This window comes from Acipenser ruthenus, chromosome 7, assembly GCF_902713425.1.
Source record: "Acipenser ruthenus chromosome 7, fAciRut3.2 maternal haplotype, whole genome shotgun sequence".
Lineage (NCBI taxonomy): Eukaryota > Metazoa > Chordata > Actinopteri > Acipenseriformes > Acipenseridae > Acipenser > Acipenser ruthenus.
In genome coordinates, this window is record NC_081195.1 from 19,889,189 (window position 1) to 19,901,492 (window position 12,304).

A 12,304-nucleotide genomic window follows, 5' to 3' on the forward strand; every position below is an offset into this window, starting at 1 on the left:
CTGTGTGCATAAATTTGATAGTAAAATGTGATACCAAATCCAAAGTTATTGTAACTGTGACCTCCAACTGGCGATGATACTGACCTTTGAAGCTGCCCTACTGTAGGTCATACAGGTGTATTTATTGGAACCTCATAAAATAATTTTTTTTTTGTTTTCCCTGAAATTGGTTAAAATGTGAAACGATTTTATGAAAGACAGTACTGCAACTTTTTTTGTAGTAGAAGTGGCTTTGATTTCATTTGTGAATGTTATGTGGTATTAGGTTTGAGCTACATATCTTTTGGCCCTGTTTTGAAGCAAAGGCACATTTTTTTTTAAAATAAATAAAACACTTTCTAAAGGTACAACTTTTAAATAAATAAAACACTTTCTAAAGGTATAACTAGCAAGAAACTTATTGAAACAAAAAAGACATTACCCGCAGCAACTAAGCTATTTCTTGCTTGTGCCACAGATATTATGATTATTTTATTACTTCCTTTGCACTTGCTTCAAAATAGGCCTTTGTGTTATTTTGGGATGCAAAAACAACCACTCAATATGAATAAGGTGTTCTTTAAGGGTTTGGTACCTCCACACAGAAAAGTGGTGGAACTATTTCATAGTGTACAGCTTTGTAATGAGCTGCTCCTGTTGTATCCTCCAGGTAAGCCCTGGCAGCAAGGCAGCACAAGCTAACCTGTGCGTAGGAGACATGATAACGGCCATCGATGGAGAAAAAACTGAGCACATGACCCACTTGGAGGCCCAGAACAAGATCAAAGGCTGCATAGAGGAGATGGTTCTTACACTGAACAGGTAAATAATGATATTCAGGGTTTTTTTAAGGCATTTTGAAAAACGCTCGGAAGAAACACCTCCTCCTATCCATTAGCAAATTAAAAACATTATCAGTCACTCTTGACTGACTGTAATGTCTTTCTTCTTCTGAATCTTGATGAGTAATGATATGCTGTATAACATTCACCATTCATGTAGCTCTACCCTCCTAAAAATGTGGACCATAAAAGTCTAAAGGTTCCCATCCCCGAAAAAAAAAAAAAAAAAAAAAGTTGAAACAAACAAATCCCTCGGCTATCTGCTTTCAAAAAGTCTGCTGTCTGCTTTCAAAACTCATTTTCCAAAACAGGAAACGGAGGAATTTTGTTGATAGGAACGACTGAAGGAAAACAGCTTGAGGAGATCAACAGGGCTGCCTTTTATAGAAAGTAGATAGAACAGGAACTGGCACATTTCTACCATTTTTTTTTAATATTTTTTTTTAGCATGTCTAGAGTTGAGAAATACAAATTTGAGTAAAAAAATAATTGAAAGCACTCAACTAAAAAATTACACCAAGACATTGTATCCACCAATTAAGCCACATGTGCAGGTACTGTATAACTTCTATTTTCTTAAAACTGTGAATTGCCTGTTTAAAGTTTACAGCAGCCACTAGTACCATAATACTGCTTGGAAGGGGCTGATATTAAATGCTGATATTACTGACAGCATCACTCTCAATGTTTTGGACTCCGAAAAGTATTGAGTCTGTGAAGTAATAATAAAATAAAAATACATCCATTGATACTGAACTACGATCCCTGAGCCAGCAGAACCAATGCTGTTACTGCTGTAAAATCAGCATAAGAATTCTGTCTGGACTTCTGACTGGTTTTGAAGAGCTGCTATTGAAGTGCAGTGTGTTTGTGACCATGCCACTGTCCAGTATGTCTAGTATGATAATGTGTATTTTTTGTTAATCATTGATGTATTTAAGCCCCTTAAAAATCACAGTGCACGTTTCACCTGCTGTATTCCATAACACATCACGGAGAAAGCCAATTCATGGCATCAAACGTACCACTTTGGGTTTTTACCATGCTGCATTCTCCTTATCGGCACGGTTGACGTAATTAAAAAAATATATATACTTGAGGCACCTCGGAATTCCATTCAAGTCTATTTAAAATGGTGACATCACAGTCGGCAGCGTACCTCAGCCACTTATTGTGATCCTCAGCCTTTTCCCTCTTTTCAATGAAATTGACAATGTATTAAAAAAGGGTGGTATTGCTTAGAAAATAAATATAGCTGGATTTTGTAACTTGTATATTAATAGTAAAGCGAGCGTCTGTGTGGGTTATATTGACACTCGCAGCACGTAAACAGACCTCGATTTTCAGCCTCAGACTATTCACTTTTACTTATGCCAATACTATCTACATTAACATGTTCGTCATCCTATAACTATTGCATTCACCTTGCTTTCTGAAAAGACGATGGTTAATGGCAGTTCGTGCATGGTATTGGCTGAATGGAGTGGTACAGTAACATGTTCCAAATCCATTATGTTGCAATTGCTGGCAGTACTGTGGTCTGGTTATGATTAGTGCTCTTTGGCGTAACATACAGGTATTTCCATCTATGTTTTTAACTTTTCTGTCGTATCACAGAAGGGCATTGACAGCCATTGAGGACTAGTAGTGAAGTACCGGAAATGCCCCCACCCCATGGTTGACTGAACATGATTAGCCAATGAGTGCGCTGTTCCAATTGTTACATCACCCTGTGCTTTATAGTTGTCCCCCAGGAGTTATGCAGGAAATTTAATTTTAAAGTCAGTTCATTAAAAAGCAGATGGTTAGATACAATCTAAATAAGCAGGAAGCTAGACTCTGTAGATAATTATCATTGTTTTAGAGCAGACACTCTCTAAGGTTGTTTTTTTTTCTTTTTTTTTTTTTTTTTTTTAATTTGACTTTGTCATTATGTTTGCATTGCTAGCACCAAAATGTTATTTAATCCTTTCAGTCTTGAATTCTTTTTGTCAAGCTTAAGAATAAACTCCTTTATTGAGTATACATGAGAATAGGACAAAAAAAAGCATATATTTATACACTACCTCAAACTGGGACCTGGGAGTCCTGTGAGGTTCCAATGTGATTTCCGGCAGCACTGTGTTAACATACAGCGCTTTACCCTTTGACACCAGGTAGGCATGAAACACCACTCTCGGTCACATCAGTCTTGCTGTACCACCTCATGCATGTCTGCCAACTAGTGTTTTCCTTGGCAGTCGTATTCCTGCAGAGGGTTCTGTAATAGAGCTCTGGGAACACATTCTGTTTATCTTCCAGATGACTATCTTTGGAAATCAGGCATTACAGATGCGTCTAAAAACAGATATGTGAGGTCACATGGTTTACAGTAAAAATGAATACAATTTTTTTTTTTTTTTTTTTTTTTATTGCATGGTAATGGTAATTTCTCCTTAAATCTGAAGATCCGCTTATCCAGTTGTCATGAAACTTGGTATTAACATTATTTAGCATAAATTATTGATAATATCAGATTCTGGGGATATATGAGGTGTCTGTCTGTTTGTTAACCCATCCATCTGTATGTCACACTTACATATTTACATACAGTATATCTGGTTAATTGAATTGTCATGAAACTTGATTAATCTTATTCTATACTATTCTGTACATACTGTTGACAGAAGTCATGATCATCAATTTTTGATCGCTCTAATTTAAAATGTACAGTTGTGGCAGCTGATTTATATTACTGGTACCACTGTTTTCTTTTAGTTCTGCAGCTCATTCGTAATTCTTATTACATGTATTTTATGTAAAGCAGGAGCGCGTCAGTTGTTGCATCAAAAAGGCCTTATTTTTTTCATCAATTGAACTGATAGAAAGCAAAGAATGTTTAAGTAGGTGTAAAGCATTTGAATATACTTTTTTTTTTTTTTTCAGTATTATGTAATTTCAGTAACTTATGTAAATGTGATTTGACAAGAAAAGTGGTTATCCACTTCAGACATCAGTGATTATAGGCACTATCCAGGTAAAGCATTGTGTTAGGATCGATAGGGAAAGACAGGTACAGTATGTGTTAAGATTGAACACCGTTCTAACGGGATTGCCGCTTTTGCTGATAGATCTCTTGTATAAAGACACTCAGTGTGTAAATGAATATACCCGTTAGAATCAAAAGGACACATCCCAGCCTGTTTTCATCCTAGCCACAAAGGTTTTAAGAATGAGGTGCTTGCAGGCACGGAAATGTGAGTCATGAATATAAGTGCTGTACAAACACATATTGGGTATAAGGACACAGGAAAGGAATGCTTTGTTGTGGTCTTGCTGTTGCCCAGGCAAATTCATGGTATAATAACTCAGCTAGCAGGAAAGATAAAACAACTGGGACAGATGAAACAAGCACAAAACAATGTACTGTTGATGATTCACTCTTCTAGAGCTGACAGAGAAGACATAGACTACAAATGTCTGAATACCCACAGTACGCACTATGTGCTATTGAAACATTGTACTGGATACAGAAGGTACTGTTTTAAGGAATAAGTTCTCGAACTGCAAAAGTCCTTTTAATTGCGCATTTCCCCTTGCTATCTGTTGTTGTTTGCAATACATCTGAGTGGTTCTGGGGTCTATTTCTCCACTATTTATCATTCTCAAAACGAGTTAAGATGGTTTAAATCTTTCTTTGAGTTTGTATAGAGAATTGTAAATTCTAAAGGGATATAGAAAGTAATTTGCTCAGCTTTTTCAGTTTGGTTCTGGTATATTTTATTTATTTATTTATAAAAAATTTAAAAAACAGCTCAGATACAGGTCACCTATATTGACTGTTTTTTTTTTAGAACTGTATCATGTGTAGCAGTGTATCAAGTTTCTCATTTGATTTAAAATCAAGTTGAATTTATTGCAGCAAATTATAGGCATGTGATTATTGAATCATGCCCCACCTTAGCCATTGTCCTAGTATTGGTGCAGCTATTAATAGATGCATCGATTGTTGATCATCCGTCCTTAAATTCCCTGAGCTTCAATTACATATTGGTGAATCTATACATCAAATTATAACCCAATTTGAAGTCTCATGTTGCAGGTTTGCATTAAAACCTTGAGTGTGCTTCTTCTGATACTATTAGATAAACAATGTCAGCGTGCTACTAGGATACGCACTTTAGGCCTGTACATTCGCATTGGATATACCCTGTGTAAAATGAGTTCAGTTGCTTCACTGGTGAGTGCATTGTTTTGCACTAAAAAGGACAAGAACACAGCATACCTTTTATGTTATGCGTAATCATTTCAAAAGAATGCCAATATTAAATCTACCGATTTACCTTTCTTTTGTTTCAAAGTATGTTCTTGAAATGTATTTTTGTTTACGACTGTAAGTCGCCCTGGAAAAGGGCATATGCTAAGAAATAAATAATAATAATAATAATAATAATAATAACAATAATAATAATAATGTGTTTGGATTATATGGCAATATTATATATTTTAAAAAAGCTGAATTTAGTACAGTAGTTAAATTAGTGAGATTAATTAAAATGCTTTGCTTTGGACATAAAATGTTAGCAGTAATGAACAACCATAGTTCAGATACAAATGACTTTCTGTTAAAAAATATATAGTATTTTTTATTACAATGTTAAAAGGAGATCTGATGCGAACACACACATACTCTTTTCAGTTGTTAAAAACACAAGACCTTTTTTTTTATAATTGGTAGTGTTCTGATTTTAATGTAAGTTGTGCCTTGTTGTGTAACTATTATGCACAACAGTGTTTGTAGTTATTGGATCTTCTGTTATGTTCAATGCTTCGATTATCGTTGATACATGCCTACAATTGAATAAAAAATAACTCCTTTATTAAAATTTTGATGAACTTGACACTAGTTTCTCTGAAGAAGATATTACCAAACTTTTTTTTGTTTCTCAGACTATGATGCACCTGCACAATCGCTTTTTCACGCACCCCAAACCGATTTCATTATGCACAGTCCTGAACAAGGGGCAAGAACAGAACTGCCTCTGATTCTTAAATACAAAATCGCTCCTGATTGGGTCTCGGCTTTATTAAGCAGTTATTAAGCAGACTAATTAGGTACGGGGATAGGTAAAACAAAAATGCAATTAAAACATCAAAACATTTGCAACTTTGTCAAATTCACATTTAGACTTAGGTGTAACATTTAATTTGGAATGTTTTTATTATTACTATAATTACTGTATAATTAGAACTCTCACTGCACCTCCCTAGAAAGTTTGACATGCTCCCCTGGTTGAGAACCGCTGTATTAAAACTATTTAGAGGAAACTCCATGACCTTACAATGTCTTCCCCATACTGTCCAAACTAAAAACGGGGGAATCACTTTGCAATTTGAGATTCTTCTGGTCAGCAGGGTTCGACTCCAGTACTGTGTGTATGTGTGTGTGTGTGTGTGTGTGTGTGTGTGTGTATATATATATATATATATATATATATATATATATATATATATATATATATACAGTACTGTGCAAAAGTTTTAGGCAGCTGTGAAAAAATGCTGTAAAGTAAGAATGCTTTCAAAAATAGACATGTTAATAGTTTATATTTATCAATTAACAAAATGCAAAGTGAGTGAACAGAAGAAAAATCTACATAAAATCAATATTTGGTGTGACCACCCTTTGCCTTCAAAACAGCATCAATTCTTCTAGGTACACTTGCACACAGTTTTTGAAGGAACTCGGCAGTTAGGTTGGCCCAAACATCTTGGAGAACTAACCACAGTTCTTCTGTGGATTTAGGCAGCCTCAGTTGCTTCTCTCTCTTCATGTAATCCCAGACAGACTCGATGATGTTGAGATCAGGTCTCTGTGGGGGCCATACCATCACTTCCAGGACTCCTTGTTCTTCTTTACGCTGAAGATAGTTCTTAATGACTTTCGCTGTATGTTTGGGGTCGTTGTCATGCTGCAGAATAAATTTGGGGCCAATCAGATGCCTCCCTGATGGTATTGCATGATGGATAAGTATCTGCCTGTACTTCTCAGCATTGAGGAGACCATTAATTCTGACCAAATCCCCAACTCCATTTGCAGAGATGCAGCCCCAAACTTGCAAGGAACCTCCACCATGCTTCACTGTTGCCTGCAGACACTGATTCGTGTACCGCTCTCCAGTCCTTGGGCGAACAAACTGCCTTCTGCTACAGCCAAATATTTCAAATTTTGACTCATCAGTCCAGAGCACCTGCTGCCATTTTTCTGCACCCCAGTTCCTGTGTTTTCGTGCATAGTTGAGTCGCTTGGCCTTGTTTCCACGTCGGAGGTATGGCTTTTTGGCCGCAAGTCTTCCATGAAGGCCACTTCTGACCAGACTTCTCCGGAGAGTAGATGGGTGTACCAGGGTCCCACTGTTTGCTGCCAATTCTGAGCTGATGGCACTGCTGGACATCTTCCGATTGCGAAGGGAAGTAAGCATGATGTGTCTGTCATCTGCTGCAGTAAGTTTCCTTGGCCAACCACTGCGTCTACGGTCCTCAACACTGCCCATTTCTTTGTGCTTCTTCAAAAGAGCTTGGACAGCACATCTGGAAACCCCTGTCTGCCTTTAAATTTCTGCCTGGGAGAGACCTTGCTGATGTAGTATAACTACCTTGTGTCTTGTTGCTGTGCTCAGTCTTGCCATGGTGTATGACTTTTGACAGTAAACTGTCTTCAGCAACCTCACCTTGTTAGCTGAGTTTGGCTGTTCCTCACCCAGTTTTATTCCTCCTACACAGCTGTTTCTGTTTCAGTTAATGATTGTGTTTCAACCTACATATTGAATTGATGATCATTAGCACCTGTTTGGTATAATTGTTTAATCATACACCTGACTAGATGCCTACAAAATCCCTGACTTTGTGCAAGTGTACCTAGAAGAATTGATGCTGTTTTGAAGGCAAAGGGTGGTCACACCAAATATGGATTTGATTTAGGTTTTTCTTCTGTTCACTCACTTTGCATTTAGTTAATTGATAAATATAATCTATTAACATGTCTATTTTTGAAAGCATTCTTACTTTACAGCATTTTTTCACACCTGCCTAAAACTTTTGCACAGTACTGTATATGTATATGTATATATATATATATATATATATATATATATATATATATATATATATATATATATATATATATAATGTTAGGGATGTGCATGACAAATATTTGGACTATCAATAATTCCACAGCTGTTGAGGTCGACTAATCGAATAGTTGCCCCCCCCCTCCCCCCATTCAAAATGAGACGTACATTAAATGCGAAATAATGCAATGTGACAATTATTGCAATTGCAATAAATTCTGAACTTTATTTTAAAATACTTAGCTAACACAACAACTTTAACACCTTTGTTAAATAAACATTATGCTATGTAAAAAATACATTCCTATTAGGAGACATACGGAAATACCATAATAACAGCAGCAATAACATAAGCATACCTGTCAACTCTTACGCATCTCGTGTGAGACTCATATTGTGTAAGCAAGTGTTATTTTTTTATTACTATCTAGCTAGCTAATTTATACAATCCACGTAACTAAACTATTTACTTTTCCCACGTTTTCAAACCACACTCAACATATAGACTACTGGTCTATGTTAAATAAAATCGGAAACATACCTGTGCGTTCGAGTTCCAGTGAATAAAAAATAAATAGCCTATATAGGCAATAGCTTGCTATGTATGTAGCTAGCTTAATAATATTAATAAATAAATGAATGAACAAAAAGACCTGAGTGGCATTAACGCACTAGCTTTCCATGGAAGCAAAAAAAAAAATACTAACAAAAACTTTATGAATAATTAGGCTATCAATGTCCATTATTATAATCATGTTCACTTATTCTTGTTTAAAAAAATAAGCATGTCCACATGGTCTGAGAGAAGACGAGTGCGCAGTCTGTTGACTATCAGGCCCGCAGCCGAGAAAACTCTCTCAGCTGGCACAGAAGTTGCTGGAATGCACAGGTAGGCTTTCGCAAGCCCTGATAATTTCCTGTACCTGCTTTCATTCACCTTCCACTATGCCAGAGGGTCTTCATAGGGAGCGCATAGGGAGGAATGCACTCATCTTGTGTGTACTTTTCCAGTTCCGTTTGCAGAGAGGTTGTGGCGTCTGTGTAGTACTCATCTCCGAATAAAGTAGCCACAGCATAATCCTTGTCAGAGCGTTGTTGCTTTGCGGGTGGTCCACTTGCCTCTGATGTACCTGGTTCCTTTTCTGCGATATCAGTGTTCTCCAGGAGACTTGAAAGTAATTCCCCAACTTTATCTTTGACTGCATTTCTAACCGCATCCTCTGTAAACTTCAGGTGTTTGTGTCTGGGTTCTAGAAACGAAGCGATGAACGCCACCTTCTGTGCTGTTTCTGTGTCTTCGGGTGCCAAGCGGCTCTTAAGTGACTCGGATACAGTTGTTTTAAACTGTGAGACTTTTGTGGATTCTCCTGTGGTAGAAATCAGATGCTAGGACAGCAGAGTGGACTTGACAGGGTACATCACAGAGATCGATACCTCTGACTCACCACACAAAGCAGTTGTAGCGCATTTCAAGGAGTGTAACACTGGCAGTAGCTCCTCGATAACGTCCCAACTGTCGTCAGCCAAGTCAAGTGTGCGGGCATCTGAAAGCTTTGTGTACACCCTGTCAGACAGGACTGTGACAACTGCCCATCTCCGTTGATGTAAGCGCTCAAACATGTCATAGATTGAATTCCATCGGGTCCGGCAACACTGCACCAGACGGTGCTCAGGCAGAGTGTGTTGTTTTTGTTTCAACTTCAGAGCCTGAGTAGCTATTGCACTGTGATGAAAATGCGACACAAGACGGCTGGCCGCACCGACTACGTTATGTATGGCACCAAGTTTAAAGCCATTGTTGATGGCGAGCTGCAGAGTGTGTGCAAAGCACAAATTCGAGTCCCATTCAACAAACTCTGAGTTTGCTAAGATGATGTTGCTGGCATTGTCGTGAACACATGCAGTGATTTTCCCCCGTAAACCCCAATGGTCTACAGCGGTGTTCAACACATTTGCGAGATACTCTGCTGTATGCCTCCCTGGCACGGCGCGAGTCTGTAGAACTACGTTTTTCATTTCCCAATCCTCAATGAAATGACAGGTTATTGTGACGTACGACTCGGTATTCGGTGCAGTCCACGCATCTGTAGTAATCGCCACCTTCTCAGCCTTTGACAAGTTTCTGCAGACAGAAGCTGCTGAATCCGCATGCATTTTTTCGAGTCGAGTGGCAATTGTTTTTCGTGCAGGGTCTGTGTATTCAGGTCCACAAATTTCATCAACTCCCGAAATCCCTCACCTTCAACAAAACTTATGGGAAGCATGTCCTTTGCCACCATATTAGCAATAAGGGTTGATGTTTTTTCAGCACGTACGTTGTCACACTGACGAGGCCTCACCGCAAAGGATGCAATGGTGATTTGTTGCGGTCCTCTTTCCTTTTCTGTCGTTGCTAGCGTCACAGAAGGGTGTTTGGCTTTTAGCAGGGTTAACATACCAGTTGTAGATTTATGGTAGTTTAATTGCACTGCACATATTTTACACTTAACAGTGTTTTCATTTACTTTGTCAAAGTATTTCCATGCAGAACTTTTCTGTGAGGAAGCCATCGTTAGCCGAGGTACGTTCTAGTTTAGCCAATCAGACAAGAAATAACAAATCCCACCCTCCAGTCAATCTTCATTACCACTACATAGAGAGCCAATCAGCAGTACAGGCTTTAAAATAAAATCAATATACACATTTTTTTTTTTTTTTTTTTTAACTTTCGAATGTTGGATTCACTTGTCGACTTGTCGATAGGTGCCATTGTTATCGAATAGTCGAATGTTCGACTATTCGGTCTCACCCCTAATATATATATATATATATACACACACACACACACACAGTAGTAATCCCAGTGCTTGAATGAGCTATGAAGATCTGAAAGAACTGAATTACGTGTTACAACAGTAGTTTTCTATTTTTTTTTTTTGCCCATCCCCTGTGTACTTAAGTTGTTGTAACCTAACAACTGTAGGGCAGGAGAAAAAACACAGATGTAATAAAAATCAAGTTTACACAGAAACTAAATCCTGAAATCAAGTCTGAACACTCATCACTAGACATAGAAACATAGATGCCTATAAAACACATGACGCAAATACATTGCAATTCTTTTGTGAGTCCAAAAATATGCACCACATAGACAGACATTCAAGACATGGGCACGGAAATGAGTTCAGTGCTATTATTTGAGGTCGACCACAATACAGAACAGCAACCCTGAACCTCTGATAAGTTTATTGAAGTCACTCCAGATCCTTTGGGGCTAGAGTTAGTAATACTGTATAATGCGCTCAGGTAGAGTAACTAATTTCTATAGCTGTTTATCACTACCCAAAACATTTACAGTACCCTCACACCGAAACCACTCAGAGTAAATGTGGAAGAGGAGATGAAGTGTGAAAGAGATCATGTTTTTAAGGTGGCAGTATTTAGATCCACCACTGTGTAAACCATCAAAATAGGCAGCTCGTTAAAACAGACATTTTTAAAGCATTAAAAAAAGACCCCTTGTGTTTTTAAATATCAAAAAGCTGTTGCAACCCCTGCTACTGGAAACAGTTTCTAAAACAGTTTGTTCAGTATAGTTGAATGTCATACAAACTACTGGAGCAGAAGCTTAGTAAAATGAGAACAGTGTTAAAGGCTTGTGTTTTTGTGTTACAAATACTGTAACCTGGATATAAGCTTTTCTGTGTATAACCTAGAAAGAAAAGTAGCTTCTAGGACAGGGAAAGCAGGATAATGTACACTCTGGTAAGCCTTTGCACATTATTAAAATGCCAAGCATGTCGCCTTCATATTTGAAATAACTCAGAGTGGAAGAAATTTACACCGATGTATTCTGCATTCCATACTGCTCTGAAGTTGAGCCAGAATGTTTCCAGACTTGGGCATGCATTGTAATTCCATGTGGAGCCTAAAGACAGTTCCTGGTAAAACTGTGTTAACAACCATTAGTGCTTGGCAAATATAAACCAGCCGTGCTTAACAGTTCTGTTTGGTTATCTTCTGCCACGCAAAGCAAGATGGAATATACTAAAAGCTTTCCTCTGTCCGTCTGTCCTACATGAATCATTGGGATCCTTTAACAAAGTTTTGAGATCAACCAGTTACAGTACCAGTAATTGGAGGAGCATTGATGGGCTACTTTTCGATTTTAATCGGTAAAGCTTGTTAAATGTTGAATTCCCAAAAAATATGAGTTAGACTGAAATACATTTATATACGCTAAACGTCAGTAAAACCACTCACTATTTTTTTTTTTCTTAGCAAAATTTATAATTTAGAAATCATCTCTAGTTTGTGCAGTTTTAATACTTGCTGTCTGTCATGTCTCTGTTCCGCTCTGAATGGCTAGGGTTTGCTGTCAGTCAACTCAGTGGT

The 12,304-nt window shown here is 37.7% G+C and overlaps 1 protein-coding gene across 1 annotated transcript in view; it reads left to right on the forward strand.

Moving 5' to 3' along the window:
• LOC117415780 (PDZ and LIM domain protein 1-like) overlaps positions 1-12,304 on the forward strand; it is a 52,000-nt gene that overhangs the window by 20,942 nt on the left and 18,754 nt on the right. The window contains exon 2 of the mRNA XM_034026573.3: positions 650-801. Within this exon, the coding sequence (XP_033882464.2) occupies positions 650-801 (152 nt within the window). The remainder of the gene's footprint in view (positions 1-649; positions 802-12,304) is intronic.